The 23949-nt window shown below is 40.7% G+C and overlaps 1 protein-coding gene across 2 annotated transcripts in view; it reads left to right on the plus strand.

The window, feature by feature from the left end:
• The window catches only part of mast3b (microtubule associated serine/threonine kinase 3b), a 39590-nt gene extending 15671 nt beyond the window's left edge, over positions 1–23919 (plus strand). For both annotated transcript variants that reach the window (XM_067596665.1, XM_067596667.1), the window contains 23 exons: positions 2140–2218; positions 3987–4147; positions 5861–5936; positions 6791–7000; positions 9502–9603; positions 9959–10091; positions 11055–11122; positions 12143–12234; positions 12962–13170; positions 13463–13601; positions 13995–14127; positions 14227–14392; positions 14843–14944; positions 15231–15353; positions 16034–16146; positions 16526–16692; positions 16905–17026; positions 17175–17375; positions 17775–18001; positions 18149–18271; positions 18380–18516; positions 18832–19016; positions 19141–23919. In XM_067596665.1, the coding sequence (XP_067452766.1) occupies positions 2140–2218; positions 3987–4147; positions 5861–5936; positions 6791–7000; positions 9502–9603; positions 9959–10091; positions 11055–11122; positions 12143–12234; positions 12962–13170; positions 13463–13601; positions 13995–14127; positions 14227–14392; positions 14843–14944; positions 15231–15353; positions 16034–16146; positions 16526–16692; positions 16905–17026; positions 17175–17375; positions 17775–18001; positions 18149–18271; positions 18380–18516; positions 18832–19016; positions 19141–20228 (4156 nt within the window). In that variant the 3' untranslated portion in view covers positions 20229–23919. The remainder of the gene's footprint in view (positions 1–2139; positions 2219–3986; positions 4148–5860; positions 5937–6790; positions 7001–9501; positions 9604–9958; positions 10092–11054; positions 11123–12142; positions 12235–12961; positions 13171–13462; positions 13602–13994; positions 14128–14226; positions 14393–14842; positions 14945–15230; positions 15354–16033; positions 16147–16525; positions 16693–16904; positions 17027–17174; positions 17376–17774; positions 18002–18148; positions 18272–18379; positions 18517–18831; positions 19017–19140) is intronic.
• Positions 23920–23949: the final 30 nt, after the last annotated feature.

Raw genomic sequence — 23949 nt, forward strand, 5'->3', positions numbered from 1 at the left:
CTGGATCTTTGTAATTTGACAGTGTGAACCAAAATGAATCAAATACAAATTTAAAAAAAAACAATAAATGAAGACATATTATGTGTGATCACACTCCGAGGGTTTCTTGTGAGGTTCGGTGTGTGTTGGGACAGACGCAGACAGTCTGGAAACCGAAGCGAAACAGCAGCAAGGTGATTGAGGCTGACTCAGCCTGGAGCGTTCACACCTTCCCCCTCTGCCAGGTCTTTTTACAGCCGACTCCTCCTCAGCAGGATGAGTGCACTGCGGTTAGATAGAGGGTACCCCAAAGCCCACTCACACATCATTCAACCCGGTTCTCATGGCAACACGCTTCTCTCGCTACAGGCATGTGTAGCCTACAAGCGAGGCTACAAGTGAGACAGCACCTTGAAAACACCTAAGAACAGTTGTTAAAAACTCATGAGCAGTTCAGGTGCTTCACTGTGAAACGAGAAAGAAAAATGACACTACTCTGAGTAAAAAAAGTGCTGACGTCAGTATAAAACACTTCGTCCCCTCATGGATTATACGAGGATTTTGATATTTAACCCCCCACATATAGGCCTAGTCCAGGTGTATATGTATATAAACCCTCATTTTTTGTATGATCTACATATACGCATACATGCAGGTGATATCCCTCTAAGTCTATTTGTATGAATTATTGGACACGTTTATTAAACCTCAATTTTAGGAACTTGGACCATGTTTAGCCTCTGATATCCAACATCCTAACAGTATATAAATAACAGAATCACAAAAAGCATATGTCCCCTTTTTAAAAAATGACTAAAACGATTAATCGATTATCCAGATAGACAAATTTTCTGTCAATCGATGGATTGACGATTCATCTAATCATGCAGCTCTAAAGTGGATAAATATTGCCATATGATCATCTATTTTGCCGAAGCACATAATGAATGAACCCACACTGTCACTATTAAGTTTATTGAAATTGCAGTGTTTCGGTCACAGACCTTCATCGAGCATCCTTCATCTGTTGTTGCTGAAATGATAAAGAATCAAAACCTTGCAGAGCATCATTGAAGCTTTTCATTGCTGCTTGAAGCTGTTTTTTTTTTTTTTTTTTTTAATTAATTTTATATGGCAGTATTTAACGAGGCTATTCAGAAATTCTTCATCAGCTCATCAATGGAACTCAGAGATAATTAGAGTTGGTCATTGTTGACAAATGTTGCTCTGCTGCACATTGTGATACTGACAATCAATGTTAATTTATTTAACTGGCCTTTAACAACATTGTGAATCTGTCCCGGTCTATTTAACGTTACTCTTTCATTGTGCTGACTCAGTCTCTCACTGCAAATACATTTAATTCTGAATGTTATGGCGCTGTGGGAGCTTTCATTCACCTGGGAGTCTCCTGTGGGAATGCTTTGTGTACAAACGTCATTGTTTCCTCCACTTACAAACAATATGCCAAATATTATAACAACACTTTACCCTCATTTTTATTCACTTATATTTCGATGTGTTTTTAAAAAAAATATTTTTGCTGTTTTAAAATCCAAAATGCAGACACCAGAGTAACAAGATCCTTTGGCTCATTATGCTTTGAAGAAGACTTGTTTCTGTTATGTAAAATATATCCTCAAATTAATTTAGCTTGCTCTACTCCTTGTATCTGGACAAATGAAAACTGGCAAGGAAGGGGACATTGTCAGTACTAATCCCTCAGCTGAATGCCAGGGGTCACAGGATCACTTGCGCAAGATTCCCCAAACTCACTGAAGCTCTCTGTCTTTGCTTTTTCTCTTCCTTTTTGCTGTCGTGATCTCAGTCACTTGGCTCGCGCCGACAGGTAGCTTTCTTTTCAAATTCTTGCACCATGTGTTTTGGCTTTTAATGCTTGTTTTATATTTGTTTTTTGTTTTGTTTTTTTTTTTTACAAATAATGTGCTCCTGGAAAAATGTCTTGTCATATGAAGCTGTGACCTAAATGATGACACAAAGAACCCAGTTATATATGTGATTTGTAAAAAGAATTAATTTCATGCTCTCATAGTCACAGAACTCCTCTGTTGTCTGTTATGTAAGGAGTTTCACATATGAAATGCTAACTAATGCCTACGCTGCTGAGGCTTATGTAACATGCATGTCCGTTTCTCTCAGAGCTGAGGGCCGGAGATGGTCTCTGGCATCCCTCCCCTCGTCTGGCTATGGAACCAATCCACCGAGCTCCACTGTCTCGGTAAGTTACCCCAAAACACGGCACCATCCTCCCCTGTCGATACATGACGGCCAGGCAATTCTAACACCTCACTCAGCCCAAATAGCACATGCATTTATGCAATAAGGGACAGTGAATGCCAAGACTAAGATGACAAACCGCTAATTGTTTTCCTCCATCATCTGCTTGAATGAGTCATTCTCCCAGTCTGTGGAACTCAGTGTTAAAAGTCTGTGCAGACATACACAGTCTGTGTGAGTGCATGTTAATGAGGGAATGAAGTAAAGAGTGCGGATGCCGTGTTATTACTTTATTATTTTATGACAGCTTTTCCATAAAACCTCACTACACCACATTTGTCACATTAACAATGTACTGAGACTTAGTTTTAAATTTTTTATTAACATGATGTGGTAATTATGTTAACTCAGCCTTAAATCTCATGTTTTTTGTAGAATATTTGAAAAGCTGATTTCCGTATTGCTTTGCAAATTTTGGGACAAATGATCAAAATAAACAGGATGTAAAAGTAATTTAGATACAAGGGCTTAACTTAAAGTTAGAGAAGCTGAGTCTGTCGTAAAAGTCTACGATGTGCTGCTATTGTAAAGAAATTTATGGGGCAGACCCAGGCATAGGCCAGGAGGTCAGTGGGGATAATGGGGCTCTTCAGTGGGCCTCACTGCCCTCTTTATACTGGGGCATTAGAAAGAGACTTCACAGATGCCGTCCCTCTGGCCCTCTTCTGTTCAGCACACATTGGCTGCAAAATTAAACAGATTTCTGGCAATGTACACAACGTCCTGTTCAGTTTGTAAAGAGTTTACACAGTACATCGGGAGACATGGAAAACAACTTATTTGTGTAAATAATGATGCATCTGCAGGCGTCTTTGTTGTCTCCACCATCACCTTGAAAAATACACTTTAGTGATCGGCTCGAAAGGTGTTAAGTTTCATTTTCTAAATTAAACCCTTCACAGGTGTATTGTGTGTTGGCTTTTTGTTGGCACATGATACACTGTGTTGTTGATGTCATAGACCAGAAAGTAAATATTAATGAGTGTAATATTTCACAACAGCCAACTGCTTGTAAGTTGCTATATGGAGTCATTTGACATTAGTTAACCATTATCTAATTCATCTTGGGACATCAATGTAATCTGCCTTTGGATTTTAACTTGGTCTCGCTAATCATCCACTTTAGTTAGCAAGGCTGGATTAACTCAGTTTAGTATCTTTAACTTGTGTTACCTCTTTTTACGTTTTTTTTTTATTCTGCTAAGCCTTGTGAGTCTTTGTTTTTAAAGACTGTTTAATGTGATGATCTTTAACTACATATATGTACACTATTATTTCATGATCAGTTATTTGTACTTTTTTCATGTTGACAGAAGTTCACAATCAAACAGTTTGTTTTGTTTTGGGTCATTTAACACAGTTCTACTCTTGAAAAAAAAAAAGTTTTCTATTGTCCACCAGATATGGCTGTTAAGATATAATGGTCCAGTCAGTATAAACATCATCTTGACAATTTAACTGAATGACATCTGTCATTATTTTCATCAATTCTAGTTAACACAATCCAATCTACTCTAGTTAACACAACCAACTTGAGTTATCTCAAGTTGGCTGAAGAGATGGTGAATGTGGTTTGTGAATTATGTTTCCTGATGACAAGTTGGTCTCCAGCCATCAACTGTTCTGGCTAAATTACAATCAGATGCAAATTTGAAGCTGGAGAAACAAATTCATTTTTCTCGACTGATGGATCCCTCATTTGTCTGCAGTCCTCCTCGTCCTCCCAGGAGCGTCTTCACCAGCTTCCCTACCAGCCAACACAAGACGAGCTACACTTCCTCTTCAAACACTTCCGCAGTACAGACAGCATAACCGACGAGGATGGGCGGCCCTCGACGACGGTCATACGACCTCGGTCTCGGAGCCTCAGGTAGCTGACCCTGAATGCACCTTGCATTAGAATGAGTCTTGTCAACAAATAGATTGACTGGTTTCTTTCTAACATGTTACATATTAATTCAAGTGAAAAATGTTTACAGGCTAATTGCTGCTTAATTTATCAAAGATTGAGATGAATACATCTTCTAAAAAGTTGGTCTAAAATGTGGGATAGCCAGATAACTTATTGAGTTTACAACTGCGATATCACAATCTGTGATCACACCTGATTATTAAGACTTTGTAGACATGGATCAAAGGCTCTCACCTCGTCCACCACCAGCGTAAACTCTGTATCCTTTTACCTTACTTACACTTTTTATTCCAAAGTTTTGGTTTAATTATCCTGATTAACTGTAAAACAAATGTGACACTGAATATTACCTCCAAAGTGTGCTATTGTCACGCTGTTAATCCACTCTGACATGTGAGAATTGTTGGTGGGTTACACTTGATTTCACCACCATAGATTCCCAGCACGTCCAGTGTAAACATCTGTTTTATGTCATTTCTTAGCCCGTCATTAAATTAATGGAATTTATATTTTCACACAGATTAAATGCAGTAATCCCCCCCCTGATGGATTAACTACCTCTCTGTAGTGGAAGATGTTTTGGATTAACTTTGGGCAGCGATTGCGTGATCTGCGCATGAGGTCCTGGGTGTCACTATGTACTGTTAGACTGTCAATAGTGCATCGGTATGACCAAGACAAATTTACAAGGAAACACAGCATTTGGTGCCTCAAGTGCTTCTTATTGATTACACATGCGGGCTGGCTGTCGGGCAGGTGGAGATCCGACTGCATAGCTGTGTGATTTTTGACAACTTTTGTCTGTTGGCTCTGCTCTGTGCTGTTTGAGCGATGCCCGAGTGCTCTGTGTTCTGGCACCATGGTGTGCCGTGTGTGGGCGTGCTAGCTAAGAGAGCGCCTCAGGGATCTAGCTGCTGAACTGTAGTCGAGGGTGGGGGTGGATAAGGGGGCGCGGGGGGCGAGGGGGGGGGGGGGGGGGGTCTGATGCTGGGAGCCATGGTGAGCTGCAGCAGTGTGTGTTGGGCAGCCGCCATCCAGTCTAACAGAGGCGTCTTTCATGACAAAAAAAGGCTCAGGGAGGCTGTTTGCATGTGATAGGTTTCCTTTCCATCTGTTCTGCCAGAAGCTTCATCAAGCAACATTTTCCTGTTTTTAAAAAAAAAAAAAAATACACCAATCACATCAGACTAAATATTGAAGTGGTGTCGCAGTAAATGAGTAATTGAGAGATGTTGGTGATTCACCCTGTTTGGCCAGAAGAAACCTCTGCTGTAGGTATAGACTTCTAAAAGAGAAACATCAAAGCTGACAGTGAAATCCACCCTGATCGCAGCTTTAACAGCTTAAAGGGCAGCTGAAATTCTATATTGGCTCATAATGTTGCTTTTGGCAGGTAGAAACGTAAACGTATCAGTTTAGCTGTTGACCTTAAACAGCCTCTATCAGTCAAACCCAAACTCTGAGTTAAGAGTCAATGCGTGTATCGTGGTTAGACTCCATTGAATCGATTTTTGCTCATCAATAGATAACTGTGACGGCCTTGATGACATAACTCCTTCCCCCCTCCATCCCAGTGTAATGGCTCAGAGGAGAGTTGTGTATTGGTAAATGTCAAAATGCATTTGTTGATCAGTTGAAATATACTAATCTGTTATTTTGTTTCTGTTGCAGCCCCGGGCGATCGAGTGTCTCCTTTGATAACGAGATAGTGATGATGAACCATGTTTACAGAGAAAGATTTCCAAAGGTAAGCTTCAGAAATCTGTATATTTGTCTTCATTTTAAAGCCTTATTTGCGCAGCAAGGATATTGTACATTATTTTTTCAGTCTGTTGCCCACATCTTAACATAAAGTTTGATTGTTAATCCACCTGAAAGTCATATTGTAAACATGGTGAAACTCTGTAGGAACAGACTTTATTGTTCCAAAACAGAGTATAGGATGGAAATTGAGCCTGAGGCAACATCCACACTACTACGTTTTGTTTTAAAATGCATAAGTTTTGCTACATTTACACGTAGCATCCACACTACTCCGGCATTTTCAAACCCCTAAAACGGAAACTTTTGAAAACACTGCTGACCCCGTTTTAGTTTGAAAACTCCAAGATTGTTTTAGTTTGGAGGGGTGGAAATGGAGACTTTCGAATACAATGACGCAGACACCCACACACACACACACACCCACACACACACACCACGTCACACAGAGAGAGGAGAGGGATGCTCCTTTGTCGTCTCCTCACGCCCAGTGAACGTGAACGGTCATGTGATATGCGTTTTCAGGTGTGTTAGTTCGGACAGAGATTCATTCTGAAACAATGCTAAAATGTTTGCGTTGAAGGAGATTGTTTTCGTTTTAAAATCAGCATTTTAAAATGAAAATGTGTTAGCGTGGATGTGGCCTGAGTTTTGAAAGCCTCACAACTCAGCAGGTGGCAAAGTTGCTGAATCACTGGTCCTGATCAACAACCATATGAATCCACCCACAGAAGTGTTACAGTCATTTGGTGCTGCAGAGAGTAAAAACTCTTAATTATTGGTCCTTTTTAAATGTCTTAACTGTGTGTGTATGTGTGTGTGCGTCTGTTGTCCCTGCAGGCCACAGCCCAGATGGAAGACCGCTTGTTGGAAATTGTCACCCACTGCTCTCCAGACAGCTCCCTCCCGCTGGCTGACGGGGTGCTGGGCTTCATCCAACACCAGTTGGTCGAGCTGGTCAGAGACTGTCTGGACAAGTCCCAGAAAGGCCTGGTTACATCCCGCTACTTCGCTGAACTGCAAGAGAAGCTGGACAAGCTGCTGCATGAGGTGGGGACACAGAGCCTCAGCTGGCTTGTTTGGGTCCAGCAGGGAGGCTGATGTAAAAAATCATGTGTAGCTACACTTTAAGATGGAAGGTTTCCAGGTATCAGAATGAAAATGATTAAAATAACTTTATAGAATTTCATACTACAATTTTAAGCATCAGCTAACGAGCTCCTGCATGTGAACTCTTCAACTGAACACTCGGCTGTAATGAAGTTATGAAAGAGGATTGATCGAGCCGGCTGCAGTCAGACGTGTCGCTCAATAAACGTCTGATAGCCAAAGGCACACACAATAGATCTGGTAGTGGAAATTGTCAGTGATGGCAAGAGGTACTTTTGTCACAGGTTTTTTTTTTTTTTTATCTGTGTTGTGATAAAATGTTAGTTTCTATAGCAACCTCTTCCTGTGTTCCTCTGCATGCTGTCAGACAGAAGGCATGGTCGACTTGCTGTACCTCCAGCTGAACTGATAAGTCTGTTCCCATACTGTGGAACAAATGCTGACATATACACACACAAAACCTGAAGACTCATTTTGCTAAAGAACTTTAAAAAAAAAAAACATTTTCAGAATATATAATATAGATAATATAATATATATACATTTTTTGTAATTTAAAATACTTGGTGATCCAAATTATTTTCAGTTCATAAAAGTTTTTGCTCTTCAGTAAATACTTGTCTGGTACCTCTGTTGTGCGAAATATCCTCTACTGTACAAAAATTGAAGGATTTTTTGCTTCTGGCATTAAAGAAACATGTTTTATGAAAAACAACCTTTTAACAGCGTGCAGGGATTCCAGTCATTGTTGACATATCTGTCGACTCAGGGACTTTTCACAAGTATGCAGCAGCTCTACTGTTTGACCTTTCCTGTTGATAGTTTAAAACACAAACTTTTTACTTGTTACCATGAACAGTGAAGGTTTAAAAGCACCACTTACAGAAACTTCATCAGGAGAAAATCAAAAGAAGAAGATGTCATAGAAGTGCTCACACTGTTTGATTGATGTCTGGGAATTTCAGCACAGACGCAATAAAGTAAAGATGGTTTAGCACATGCTTCACCACTTTAACCTGATGCTCATGTCTAAACTGACGTCACACTGACGAGTGAGCATGTGGGGATTCAGTGTTCAGTAGGACACATGGCTGTTGGAGGAATTGGCCTTGTGACTTTTTTGTGAAGAGTCTTTCTCATACCGCCACATTGTGACATTCACATTGGAACTGAGACCTGGCATGACCAGAAGGTAACCTACATAAACTCACACATGTTGAGCATGATTCTTTGGGCACTTTGGAGAAAGTTCAGGTAAATTTATTTTATTGTTTGACATCAATGCAAAATTGAACTTAAGGAAAATGGTAATCTGGATATTTATGAGGATCTGGACGTTTGATGTGCAGTGAGTGAAAATCATTTTCTCCTCATGACATCACAAGAGACCATCAAGAAAACTGAGATTATATTGGACACTATTTAAATGACCTTGCTATTTTTAAAGACTTCTAATATATGTTGCAAATCACAACACGCAATACAGTAATTAAGTTTTATTAGGGTGGATGTTTTTATAACAACATAGTGTAGTTTTTATAGTATTTTTATAGTATTTTTTGTACATTTTTGGTTGTTGTTTTCGTCACTGAGTTTCCCGAAAGACACTTTCCCCTCTTACCTTGTGAGACATGGATCACGATATCACAAGATCACGTCAGAATCCATCTTGTCAGGCTTCAAGTTCTGCGCTTGTGTCCGAACCACCAGTGGTTTTGACCAATCAGCGTCCGTGATCTCGAGAATCCAGCTGCGTCGTAAGGATAGGCGGTGATAGACAGATGGTTCATCCAATCACCTGCCAAGTATTTTTTTTGAAAGTGCCTGCTGTTTTCCAAACAGTTTCCAAGGACGACTTCTCAGATGGTTCTGTGTAACAAACTATCTGGCACGTCGCGTCACTTTCCCCCCATATTGTATCGTCAGCCAAATTTAGGCTATTAAACTGACTGTACGAGCAGATGACTTCAACATGAAAGTATATACCATGCTGTTGCTCTAGTACAGACTGTCATTTTAGCCGTCTGGAAGAAAGGCCGTGGATGACTCATTAAGACTCCTCCCACCCACCCAGTGATTGTTCTAATAATTGCTCCCGGTTTAAAGTGATGTATTCTCTGACGCAATTCCGTCAGGCAGCGTCTGTTTTCATACTTCTGTTAATGTTGTATCCATCTGCTCAGAGCACAATGTTTCAAAAAGTGGAAATCATTCCTCTCCGGTTTGCTCCTTTTCTCTTTTCAGAATTGTCATGATATTTAACTTTTTTTTAAAAATCTCCCTGACTTATTTGCTTGCAGATTTTATAGTATGTTTTTAATGTGTATTGATGTGTTTTGCCCTCTCTTGAGGTTTCTGTGATGAGCCAGTTGGTTAAGAACATTGTGTAAATAAACATGACTTTTTTTTTTTTTTCCCCTTCTGCCCCCGCTGTTTTCCAGGCCTACGAGCGCTCTGAAAGCGAGGAGTTAACTGTCATCATCCAGCTGGTGAGGAAGATCCTCATCATAATCTCTCGACCGGCTCGCCTCCTTGAGTGTCTGGTAAGCCGAGGAAGAGGAAATCTCTTCCTAATTGAAAATGAGATTACTTTGATTAAAACAGGCAGAAGTCAGTTCATGTTAAGTCAGACTGAAATGAGATTCTGACCTTTATTCTCTCTTAGAAAGTGGATCTATGTCACCAGAATATTAGTTTGTCATTCTTCAAGGAAAACAATATAAACGCACTTTACCAGTAGATTAAAAGTCCCAGTTTGAACTTTTGTCAGTAAAGTCTATGGATTATTCAGAGTAACTGGGACATTGTTGAGTTTTTCAAATAAATCTTTTAGATGCTCTGAGCATAGCAAATTAAATTCCATTCACTTCAATTGTTTCGGGATCATGTTGTTGACAGGAGTTTGATCCGGAAGAGTTTTATCACCTACTTGAGGCAGCAGAGGGTCACGCCAAAGTCGGCCAGGGAATCAAGACGGACATCCCTCGATACATCATCAACCAGCTGGGACTGACACGGGATCTGTTAGATGGTAAAGGAATTCTCTGCCATCGAGCAAAGCCTTATACTCCATTAAAACTGGGGCAGAAAGTGTCTTGTGGCTTAGACTTGACCTTTCTGAAAAGGGAAATTACTTTTATAGAGTTATGTTTTGCTCCAGTCTGGACGTCATGACTTTATGCTTTCAAATTCAGTCAAGAGACGCGCAACATTCACGCGGTTTATATTCGAATGCCCACATTTAAATGTTACCATGCTGTGTAACAGCGTTGCCATAGCAAAAAGAAAATCATTTGCTTGAAATAATTGTTACAACACTTGCATCATGGCAGCTTGGATGAGTGGTGTCACCATGGAGGACAGTATGATTCAACAGTGGAAGCAAAGCCAACTTTCCAACTTTTTTTTTTTTTTTTTTTTTTTTTTACTTTCAAACACCTCAATTCACACATAACCTGAGGGCATAAACTGCAACAGAAATGTGTTTGAATCCAACTGAAGATTCCTTTTATTGTTTCAGATCACTTAATATTGGTTTAGGATATGGCTTACATCTTACTCACAAAAAAAGAAGCCCTGCAGTGCAACGACTGTAGCCTACCTGTAGTCAGCCACATTACTGGGCAGCTGGAATCAGTCTCTGCACAGTTAAAAACATTTTCAAACATATGACAACCCTCAGATGGTTTTACAAAATAGAGCTGCAGTGAATCAGCAGAAAATTAATCAGCAACTATTGGGATAATTGAATAATCTTTTTAGTCATTTTTTAAGGAAAAATGCTGAACATTTGCTAGTTGCAGCTTCTCAAATGTGTCAGCGTGTGTCAGCCAACCTTCTCCCTGACCAGGGTTGGAGCCAGGTTTGAGTAGACATGCGTCATATGTGCGTCTGCTGTCCAAAAGGGGTATAACAGATTATGAAGGAGGAAGGGTTGAGGATTCTTTGCCATAATATCCGTGTGTGTGTGTGTCTCTCTCAATGTTACTTGTAGACATGGTACAGCTTGAACAGTATGATGCCAGTCCCTCAGTGTCAGTGGAACCAGATGCCAATGTTGAGGTAAATTTTCAGTTTTTTATTATTGACTACCTATGAAGTACACACATGAAAGAAAAGTTATGGTTTTAGATTAAAAATTAGAAGAAGAGATGTTCTCAAAACATCTCAGACATTGTTCAAAAGTGTCAATGTGTGTTTGAGACACCTCTGAGTGTTGTGCTAAATGTGTTTCCAGAGGATCAGGACGTTAGATTTTTTACATTTTTTTGTGGTTTCCAGAAACACAGTGACCCATTTTAAAGGATACCATAAATATTTCTATGAGTATTCTACAGGAAGCCAAGACAGGGATAAGGTGAAAGTAAATCTCCAAACTGCTCTGAAATATGGAAATTGCAAGTTGCAAGTTATTAAGTTTAATAACAAATGTTGAAGTCGGGTCAAGTCACTTATATATCGCCCAAAATCCCAAATTCACATATGGACTAAATGTGAGCACTATATTTTGTTTGTTTTTTAACTACAAGTGGGCAGCATACTATAGTGTAGGTAGTGGACTGCAGAAAAGGCCCTGGAACATAAAACATAATGCTACTACAAATAATATTATATCATATATATTATATATATATATATATATATATCATAATATTGTTGCTTCTAGTGTGTTTCATTACTTAACTTGTTCACTCACAGTAGGGCTGGGCGATAAGGTCAAAATCAAATATCACAATATTTTTGACTCAATATTGTGACAATATCGCAGAAATGACCATAAAATATCTACATAATGAGGTTTTGATAAATAATCATCAGTAATGTGGATAAAATGACAAAGTGGGTAAAGTTAAATAATAGAACAACTAGAGCAGTCTGGTAAGTGCAGAAAATTACATGACTTCTACTGTAATGCAGCTTTTAAAACCAGAAAAAGACAGCACTTACGCCATATCACGATATTACGATATCCAAAATCTAAGACTATATCTAGTCTCATATCACAATATCGATATCATATTGATATATTGTCCAGCCCTAACTCACAGCCAGAAGCATCATGTTTCTGCTTTCTCTCTATAGACTAAGGCCCCACAGACCCTGACCCCAACTCGGAGGAAACCTCTCGAGAGTGATTTTGAGACCATCAAACTCATCAGTAATGGGGCCTATGGGTAAGATGACAGGTCTATTGTTTCAGCTTTCTTTGCGTTTTCTTAGCATCGTTTCTAAAAGATTTGTTGCCGTGTTTTTCCCCTTTGTAATCGACTGCCACAGAAACTTGAAAAGAAGTCAAAATTAAAAATATTAATGAAGTATTTCTTGAAAATCCACTGCATTCTACAAATTTCAAGAAACCTTTTCAGAAAATTGTTGAAGCTGTCAGAAGCTGAAATTGCCACTTACAGTATTTATTCATTATATTCATTCATTATAAACAATTATCTTGTCAGAAACTGATTTCATCTGGATGCTTCCTTTTGATTGAACATCCAGAATATTGACAAGTGGGGTCTTAACTAATGTGGTACCAACGTCATGCCTTATTCTGTGAATGCGACCTAATCAAGACAGTGAGTTTCATGTCTCCTTCGGATTGTCAGTCAGAACGAAACACAACTCACAGAGTTCTATAGTCACCTCCATCATCCCCTGTGAGAAAAGTGAAAATTTCAAAGAGAAGGGTGCCTAAATTTCAAATTTCATCCACTCTGACCAGAATATAGTGGCTGTGGTTTGATCATGATACATCAAAGGCAACTTCATGCAGAGATATTCTAGTTAGGCAGATGTGGGTTGAATTAGAATAAGGTAAAGGGAATCTCTAATCTTAAAATGATTCTACTTTACTATTTTCCGTGAAGATAGCAAGTCTAACGTGGATCCTGTGATTTTTGACAGGGCCGTGTATCTGGTCCGCCACAAAGAGACCCGCCAACGGTTTGCCATGAAAAAGATAAATCGTCAGAACCTGGTCCTGAGGAACCAGATCCAGCAGGCGTTTGTGGAGAGAGACATCCTAACTTTTGCAGAGAACCCTTTTGTTGTCTCCATGTTCTGCTCCTTTGAGACACGACGTCACCTCTGCATGGTCATGGAGTATGTGGAAGGTAAAGTAGAGAAAAGCTCTCTCTCTACATCACTCCTATGAGTGATGTACGTTTGCATTGAAGGCATTGAGCTCAGTCTGATCTAAAGTAGCTGACAGTGAGCGTTAAAGCATAATAATTGTTGCATGAATTCCTTGATCATTTACATACAGGCAGCCAATAATAAGGAGTCCAAGGGTCAAATATGTATCTTCCAACAGTACACGACATAATAATAATATTTTGGGATATGGTTAATTAAAATTCAACACAGTGCCTGACTTTTATGTTTTTGTGTTTTGTGTTTTTGAAGGTGGCGATTGCGCCAACTTGCTGAAGAACATGGGCCCACTGCCTGTAGAAATGACAAGGATGTACTTCGCTGAAACCGTCCTGGCCCTGGAGTACCTTCACAACTATGGCATCGTACATCGAGATTTAAAACCTGACAAGTGAGAACTAACTAACTCCTTCCTCACTCTTGTTGAAGGGTTTTTGCGACGGACCAGAACATTCTGCACAAATACAAACTTTTCTTCCAGAGAGCCCTGACAGAGTATGACAGAGTATGACACAGCTCTGACCCAGTACACTTGCATTTTATTAAGTTTACTAAATTGAATACCATTAAATTTTTTAACAGGCATCTGTTCTGGTCTGTGTTTAGATGCATAGGGATCCAGTTTGCTCTTTTTATTTCCTCCACCTCTTTTTGTTTTAATGTTTAAGTCTGCATACTTGCACTTGCTTGCAGAATTGGTTTAAGTATAGACCATTCAGAAGTAAAATGTACTTGGAGAAAAATGATGATGATGGAGTTTTTTGTATATTTTTCCTCCCAACAGTTTGTTGATTACGTCCATGGGACACATCAAGCTAACGGACTTCGGGCTGTCTAAAATTGGCCTGATGAACATGACCACTAACCTGTACGAAGGTCACATAGAGAAAGACACAAGAGAGTTTGTTGACAAACAGGTGAGACAGTCTAGGATGTAAAAGAGTGTTGAATAAAAAAAAAAAAATGCATGAAGAAAGAGAACATTAAAATTGTTTTTTGCTGGTTTGCTTGTGCAGGTGTGTGGTACTCCAGAGTACATTGCCCCAGAGGTGATCCTCAGGCAGGGTTATGGGAAGCCAGTGGACTGGTGGGCGATGGGGATCATCCTGTACGAATTCCTGGTCGGCTGTGTTCCGTTCTTTGGTGACACACCCGAGGAACTTTTTGGACAAGTTGTCAGTGGTGAGCACTGAAATTAACTTACAACTTGTCATCAAAATGGCATTTATTATCAAACTTAAAATACTGTTCTGAATAAAATTAACGAATTAATTCTGCCTCTCAAAAGTTGACGTGTACTTAATCAGATTTTATCAACATTAAAATGTTCTGTTTATCTATTATTTCTAGCAAGAGTTTATATGGAAGAACATACATTTAAATTTGTCATGTTCATACTGAGTTACAAACATTGTGCAACCCTAAGTTTTCATGTACTGTTTGAGGTTTTTGTCTTCATTTTGTTTATGGACTTGAGTTACAAAAGATCCCTTCTAGTAAAAAATGCTACCATAGAATCCTTCCTTACCAGTTAGACAGGTGTAGGGGTGTGTCTGAGCACCATGCAGTCCTGTGTAAACTGACGCTTTGGCAAACTTTATGTGATTCTCTTTGTATTTCTGCGATTTGCAGATGAAATCATTTGGCCTGAAGGAGACGATGCCTTACCTGCTGATGCTCAGGACGTGATCACCCGTCTGTTGAGGCAGAGCCCTCTAGACCGACTGGGAACTGGTACTGCTGAGTTTACTGCTGATCGACACATGAAAAATCTGATGCATGATAAAGTATATAACGTACTTATGTGAAAGCAGAAGAAAGTTGTCACGAGTATAATTTAAATTTAGAAGTAAAGCAATTTGGGAAATAAATTGGAGATACACATATTGTAGGATATACCTTTCAGAGGAAGTTTGTTCATTTCCGATCATTAAGCCATTAAGAAATTGCTTTTTGCTATTTGAGCTTGATTGAACTCCAGTTGCCATATTTGCAAAGTTGATCCAGTATTTGTTTACAGGCAGTGCCTCAGAGGTCAAACAGCACCCCTTCTTCTTTGGTTTGGACTGGAACGGACTACTGCGACAGAAAGCGGAATTCATTCCACAGCTGGACGCAGAGGACGACACCAGCTACTTCGACAGTAAGTTACTGTTGAGATCATAAAAAATGTTTTTTATTTAGTGGACAATATTTTAAAATATTAGTTCTTTATATGTCATAAAAATGATCCAAACCTGAGAGAGATCCACCTGATCTAAGGGCTCAAATGCTGACGGGGACAGACAGATCCCATGATGGGATTTGTTTAGACAACAGCTGCAGCTGTCAAGCATTTCCATAACACAACAGACAAGAGGGTGTTGCCCCATTGTCAAGTTTCCAAATCCCAACGTGACCGGTGGAAACAGCCACCAGATGAACCTTAATGGTAGAAAATGTTTTCCCTTTATCCAGCACATCCTGTAGAAATGTCATCATAACTGGACTCGGTCTCCATGTTTTGGGGCATATGTTATATCTGGCTACCGTTGAGCTGTGTATTAATTACAGTTTTTTTGTTTTTTTAGACACAGGAAAATGATTAGACAACAGACTTAGTTGATTACATCGACTGCATTTCATGTAGTTGCATATGAGCTGTTTGTCAGCTGTTCTGTCTGCATTAAGAATATATGAAATGCAATAAATATTTTTGGGGAAAACAGTGGTGTCCCTAAGAATCGTATGAGAAAATTGTGATTTAAAGTCTGAGTGAAAAAAAAGTGATTCTTATTTTGTGCAACCCCTCTTATGTGAATTTTATTATGTGTCTGTCTTCAGCTCGATCAGAGCGCTACCATCATTTGGCATCTGACGAGGATGAGGAAACCAATGATGAAGAGTCCTCCTTGGAAATCCGACAGTTTGCTTCCTGGTCACATCGCTTCAGCAAAGTAAGGATGAGCTCTGATCTATTGAAAGATGGGAGCTTTGAAAAAGTGGACAGTTCTTTGAAAAATGACTACAAAGGAAACTTGCAGAATTATATCTGTGGATATGTTAGAACATTTACTAAAGGATTCAAATGTCTTCTAAAAATTGTTCTCAAATATTTAAGATTTTATGCTCTAACAGACGCAGGAAAAATTTAGCTATTAGACACCCCTCCAGTGCTTTATTCTTTAGGCCACTGTGGCTACAACACATCTGGACTTGACAGTAACAATGAACATGTTCCAGCAGCACAGTCTATATTAGAATCACCGATAATCTTACTGGCTCAGTGTGTGTGTGTTTTCTACTGTACTTAGTGTGTCTTGCTTGTTCTTCCAGGTTTACAGCAGCACAGAACATCTGGCGACGCCGTCCAACCTGAGCTTCTCCTCTGACCGCAGCCACAGTGAGGACAAGGAGGACCGCGGGGAGGTGGGAGGGCTCAGTCCCTCCCCGAGCCCAGCGGAGGGCAGCGTGGAGCGCATACACCCTGGACGCATGGCCAGGTAGGCAAAAGCATGAGACATGTCACGACCTCCTCTAAGTGTGAAAAGCTGCCAGAAGAATTTAGAAAGTTACGGTTCACCTGACCTTAGAGTATTCACTTGTATCTGTGTAAAAGCAGAAAACAATCAAAATGCAGTGTTTAGTTTAGTGGTGTAGTTTGTTCCTTTGGACTGTTGATTTACCCGTTGAACTTGTATTTGGCTGTTTGTAGCCTTCGCCCTCGGGCCTCCTCTAGCTCCTCCCAGTCTGAGAGGAGCACCAGCCCTCTGGTGATGAGCAGCACCCACAGCCTGGAGACGATGCCTCGCTTCGCCCTCTCCACTGACGATGAGGGTAAATCCAGACTGACATGTTTTTGAGTGTGAATGATCAGTTTGGTAGTATTTGAGCAATTGCGTTTGTTTGGGTGAAAGTGAAACTACCAAAACTTTCTCTTCTTAGGCCATGATGTTAATTTTTTTTTAACCTGTATTTCCTACAGCTGAGGTGGTTGTTTCGAATCTTCGGAGGATCAGAATTCGCAGCAACAGCACAGGAGCCAAACACTCATCCCCCAAAGAACCAGCCGGCCCTCGGCGCTTTGGTAACCAGCTGGAGACACCGGACAGACAGAGGCTTCCCTGTGGAGGGAAGGTTCCCAAGTCTGCCTCCGTCTCAGCCCTGTCTCTCATCATCACTACAGGTACAGAAGCTTATCATTTTTATGGAATTTATTCGTGTGCGCCTTTCTCCACTGCTGACCATCGCTCAAAATATCCACAACAATCATCACCATCTCAAAGTCCTACAAAAGATAGAATTAAGTGGCAATGACCCACTGGTCTAAATCTTTTGACAATTTTTCTAGGTGTTTTGTTTGTAAAAAAAATAATTAAAACAGGCTTGTTTTTTGAAAGTAATAATTAAAGTTTAGAAACACAGGATGCATCATTCTGATTATTTGTAACAAGAACTCTTAGTTATGTATGTGACATACTCAAATTTTGTATCGTTAGAAAACCTGCATCTTATTGGGAGGACAAATACTGTTTGCTGATTGTGTGGACACATTTGTAAGAAAACGGTCCTTTGTGTTTTTCAGATGACTCACCTGGTGGCCTCCAGCCCAGTCCCATCTCCCCACGGTCGCTGTCCTCCAACCCCTCGTCCCGTGACTCCTCACCCAGTCGGGATCTGTCACTCAGCCCCGGCAGCCTGAGGCCGCCAATCATCATCCACACTTCAGGGAAGAAGTATGGCTTCACCCTGCAGGCCATCCGTGTCTACATGGGCGACAGCGACGTCTACACGGTGCATCACATGGTGTCGGTAGGTGTCACCACAAGCCTTAAAAGTCATTGTTTACCATGATTTATTTTTGTGACCCCAAACTAGAACTAAAAGGTATGAAAGGTTGTTATGTAATCCTCAAATTAAACTCCTCTTCTCACACTCACTGTGTTGCTGTTCTAACAGAGTGTGGAGGACGGCAGCCTGGCTCACCAGGCAGGTCTTCGCACTGGAGACCTGATCACACATGTGAACGGAGAGTCTGTCCAAGGCCTGGTCCACCCCGAGATGTTAGAGCTGTTACTGAAGGTAAAACTCACTCAGACTCAGACTCTTTGTCTAAAAATCCGATTCAAGTTGCATTTCTTGCCCTTTACAAAAAATTAACCATTCTTTTAATTCCCATGAAACGTGCAGAGTGGGAGCAAGGTGACGCTTCAGACCATAGCACTGGAGAATACATCAATCAAAGTCGGTCCGGCTCGAAAGACTAAACACAAAGGCAAGATGGCTCGCCGCAGCAAGAAGAGCAAGAAGAGAGATAATTATGACAGGTAAAGATCTGAGGTTTGGTTTCCTCTCAGTCGCTGTAGCTCTGCAGTGTTAGTCATCTTTTGTTTACTTTGTGAGGTTAGTAATTGGTGGATGTTGTCAGTACTTTGTCTCCCTCTAGTGTTAGATACCATTAAGTGAAGTAAAGTGTCAAGTTTGCTATTTTAATGTTAATGTTAATCGTTTGGTATAAATTTTGTATTTGTCAAAATGCAAAAGGCCCCCACAAGTATGAAGAGTGTTTTTTATAATGCAGAACTTTTTAAACTGCCTGTGAGATGATGACGTCGCATCTCTAACTCATCCTCTTCCTCCAGGCGACGCAGCATCTTGAAGAAGCTGTCCAAGCAGAGCACAGTGATGCACAGCAGTCGCAGCTTCTCCTCAGGTCTCCACCACTCAGTTTCCTCCAGCGAGAGTCTTCCAGGCTCCCCGACACACAGCCTCTCTCCCGGCCCCTCCACGCCCTGCCGAAGCCCTGCACCCGACCATCAGGCCTTTGGTGAGCTCAGTGGGGCTTCTTGTGGTCTTTGATTGTAACATCTGAAACTAATTTAGTAAAATATTCTGTTTTTATGCAACCTGTGGTGTGAAATATCTGAAACTGTTTTACTTCTGCTTCCCAGAAAATAACTCTCCTCAGAGCACATCTCCTTGCTCCAGTTCTCCCAGTTCCCCTGCCGCACACATCCGGCCCAGCTCGCTCCACGGCCTGGGCTCCAAACTCAGCACACAGCGCTACACCAAGGTGGGCCGCCGGAAGTCAACCAGCAACATCCCCCCTTCTCCACTTGCCTGTAATTCCTCCTCATCCTCCAACCAGCCCCTTTCTCCACAGCGCTCACCCTCCCCACTCCCGGGCTTTGCCAAAACTCTTCACTCCTACCATGGCAAAACCCTGTCGCCACCTACTATCGTTAGACACATTGTCCGGCCCCGCAGCGCCGAGCCGCCTCGATCTCCCCTGCTCAAGAGGGTCCAGTCGGCTGAAAAGCTGTCTGGAGTGTATCATGCTGATAAGAAGTCATACACTCCCCGCAGGCACACGCTGGAAGTGCCGTTTTATGGCGAAGGGGAGCTGCTGGGTGACTCTGAAGTAGAGGGGGCCTGTGGAGGCGCCCATATCGGGGTCGACTACAGCAGGCTTGGCAGTTACACTGGTAGCCAGAGGATCTGGGACTCTGGGATAGACCGGTCAGAGCAGCTGGTCGTGATGCGAAAGCTCAACCTGTCAGAGCGGCGAGACTCCTTTAAGAAGCAGGAGGCGGTGCAGGAGGTGAGCTTTGACGAGCCAGATGAGAAAACCAGCACCACGGTTACAGTGACCACCACAGCCCCGGGAGAACAAACACAACCCCAGCAGCAGCACAGGATGGCCTGGATGCTCGCTCGACCACAAACCAGCGAGGAAGTGGAGCTGCAAGTGCCGGTGGTGAGGAGGTTTACCCTGGTGCCCCAGATCGCCGTGCAGGGCTCGACGGAGAGCGAGGAGCAGGATGAGTGGGAGCCGTGTTCAGACGGAGAGGACACCAACGACACGCCTGAACTGGAAGTTGTCGTCACTACATCTCAGCAACAGGCAGGACGTCTGCACAATGACAACAGCTGCAGTCAGGCAGCAGAAACCACTTCCACCGGTCCTCAAGTTGGACCATCAACAAAAAAGACTGAGTGTAATGAGGAAACTCCACAAAAAGGGCATCTGAGAAAGTAACAGCTCACCACTGTACTCACTTCAACTACTCAAATCTTTCTTTCACATGTTTCAAGGGTGACATCAGTTATTGCTGAGGGAAAACTAACAGGTAAGGAGGGACCTGCTGGGAGACTCTGAAAGATTTTACTTGAATTTTTCTATTGTAAATATTTGCCTCAAGGCATTGCAGACCCTCTGGTCTTATTTATTACATTTGTAAACTATGATGAGTTAGTGACAGGAAAAGAGGGAAGTTCTCATTGGTTGAATAGCCAAGGTTCATAATTTTTGTATCCATAAAATGTGGTTTTATGTCCTTTGACTGGATTTTTTTTTTTTTTTTTTTTTTTAATAAATGTCTATTTTTTTAAATAAATCGCGGTACGCAGTAGTACCCAGTAGTTCCCTGTATGCTGGGGATAATTGTTGTAGGACCAAAAGGTACGAGAAGTAATTTTAGAAGCTGAAGTTGTGTTTAATTGTTGTTGGGTTTTTTTCTCCTTGTCAGTGTCGTTTAGACCTGAGCAGTGCAGCTTCCAATAGTGTAATACTACATTGATCTTAATCTATATTAACCTAAGAATGGCCTTTGGTTCACACTGTGAGCAACATGGTTGATGGTCAATTGTCAGCCAGACTCTTGCAGTTGTATCTACTATATATATATACTACTCTGCATATTTCAGGCCAATCTTCATTTTGCTGCTTTGCTCTGGCCTTTCATAGCACTACATCCTTTAGAAGGGTAAACATAGAAACTACCAGGCCCTAATTAGGCTTCAGAAAAAAGAAACTACTCAAGATTTACAGTTGTACAAAACTGGAAAGTTTTGCACAGCTGGAATTCTTCCATTTTGCACTTGTCAGATACAGCTGTTGCTCATGAAACAATCAAATGGATAAGGAAAAAAAAAAAGTAGTGCTGATTTGCACTTGTCTGGTAATTGAAGACAACAGTGAAAAGAGTAGCTGTGACTGACGCTTTCTGAATTTCTCACCTTAGTTATACCAGTAGGACTTCCGTTGAACAGCCGATCATGTTCTTTGCAGTGTGAATTCATGGTCATAGCATTGTTGTTTCCATATAGAGCGCAGGGTAATATTTGCAAATCACACTGACAAGTACAATCTGTTATGAAGACATTATGAAGTCGACTCAAAAAGGGTGTTGTGTGCCATGATGTCAGTGCAGTGTTCGCTCTAAGCCATATCTTTGAAGATTGAAATGTTGTTTGAAATCATTTGTGTTTGTATTTGTGTATGGAAACTCTCACTGTGTGAAGTATCTCCACAATCTCAACACCATCTTGTGTGAAAAATGAGAGTATTAAGCTCTGGATGTTGCAGAAGATGTAAAGTTAGTGTGATACCACATCAAAGAGGTATCACGGACTTAGTTTTTGTTTTTCTTCCTGTTCAACTTTTAACCTTGTAAAACACTGATTCAGGACGGCTCTGCATCTTGCTGTAATAACTTGTTGTGTTCAAAGCATGCATCTCGCAGGAAAAACAGTGAGCAGCCAAATCAAGCTCTACGTCTTCTTCAGAGCCTGGAGGGAATCACAGGAGTAGCTTTTGTTTGCTTAAAACATTTTGGGGTTGTTGCTTTCCTTACTGGTAGTAACCTGGAGAAGTGTTGGATCCTCGTGTATTTCGTCTTTGTTTATTCACTTGAGCATGTGGGAGACACCATGCCTAAATGACCTGTTCCTACTTAATTAATTGTGTAGTGATGTTTACATGAGGGGGTGGGGGCACTAATGTATTTTGACATGAATTTTGTACCATAACTGAATGTGGAAGGGAAACTAGAAAGAGGGACACACTTACATCGAATCCAAACCCAGGGCTTGTTTGAACAAATGTTTTATGTCTTTGTATTGTACAAATATTGATGTATATTTTGATAACAAGGCTGTGTATAATTCCAAATGTGTTGAAGGACATGATATGCACAATGACAATGACAATTTGTGGCACCAGGAGTTTGGGAAGTTTGTCTGGAGAGGCTGTTTTTACAGAACGCCTTGTTGGGATTCAGAAAAGTATTTCACATCCAGCGCAGACTGGATGTACTTTACATTTTTTCCAGTACAGAGATGGAGTTTTGAGTTTATTTGTCTTATTTGTCAGTAGCTGTGTGCTGTTGCTGGCGTTTATACTGGCTTTCAATGAGTCTTTCTTTATAAAGCATCAGAATTGTTGATGTTTTTACTTAATAGAGTACTCCACCGATTTAACGTTGCACTCTTATAACAATGTCAGACTCACAATGGACAGTTGTTGTGTTTTGTTGTTGTTTTTTTTTTTTTTTATAAAGGATGAAACACCGATGCAGCAGAATCAGAGATATTCTCTTTTTTTGTATTCTTGTTCTTTGTTTAAACCTGGCGCCTACATTAACCAAAATGCAATTCAACCACCAACAGTTCAGTCGGAGATTTGGGTGTGTTATGCTAATAGAGGCTAATGAAGTCTCGAGCCGTTATCCTCAAGCAGACTCAACACTCATATTTTTTTTATTATTATTTCACTGCTAGTAGTCTTTTGAAAGTTTAAATTAATTTACCAGATCTTATGAAGCTTCCTCTGAGCCACAAAAGACTTTTTTCCACATATGCAGTAATGTCTCCCAAGACATGTAGATTTTATTGTGTAAAATCGGTGGAGTTCCCCTTTAAGTCTCCTGTCCTCCAAAAAAAAAAAAAAAAAATCCATGAATCTCATGATGAGGACTTTACAGAATCCTGTTGTTGTGTCAGTGAACAGCACGGACAAAGTGCGTCACTTAGGTTATTTTTGCAGTCTGACAGAATTGTTTACAATGAACAAACATGCTATGTACTGTACAAACATTTTATATCCTGTGGCTGTATAAGATGAATCGACCCTCTTTGATACCATGAAAGAAAGCTACACTCATAGAAGTTACATATCTGTTTTTGTTTTGTTCTTTTCAAACGGATCTTAAAAGAGTAATTTAGCACCAAGCTGGAAAGCGGGAAGTTTACAGTATTTACATGCACTTAAGTAACAGGGTTATCGTCAGCATGTTGATATCTGGACCAGGTACACATTTAATCTAGTTTGAAATGAACATCTGCATGACAAAGACCTTAAATACAGATGGTAATGCTGCAGCAATGTTACTTTAGTGATGTGCTCTTACAGGTCAGACAAACTTAACAGCTGATTTAACATCTGTAAAAATTCAGACACATTTGTACAGTTAGTACTCTAAAATGTATTGTAAAAAGGGATACAGGATATTATTAATACACTTCAAATATACCAGTCTTTGTTCTAAAATATGGCAGAAGGTTTGGGAGAAATCTTCAGATTACTGACCAGCTGCATGTCAGCATCATGCATGTACTCCTGATTTCTCTTTAACAACCTGGCTTCTTATGTGAATGTAAATATAGTCATCACTTTACTGATCTCTTCTGATTGAAAGTTAATGTCTGTTGCACCTGTAGTGCAGTGATGTCACACAAGTAAAGGTGAGCGCTTCTCAGCTGGTGTTAAGATACTCTTTAGGGGCAAACTGGCAGTTCAAACTGTTGTACATGTGCACGTGTTTCTTCTGTTCAGTGCATGCTGCATGAGACAAGCACACATCTGTAATACTTGATTGCATGGTATACCGGCGTTGTCGCCCTGTACTGTGTTTTCTTGTGCAACAAATAAAATTTGTATTTCTCTTTGACTCTTCTTGGTGTTTGAGTTTTATGTAGAT

This window comes from Thunnus thynnus, chromosome 8 (genome assembly GCF_963924715.1).
Source record: "Thunnus thynnus chromosome 8, fThuThy2.1, whole genome shotgun sequence".
Classification (NCBI taxonomy): domain Eukaryota; kingdom Metazoa; phylum Chordata; class Actinopteri; order Scombriformes; family Scombridae; genus Thunnus; species Thunnus thynnus.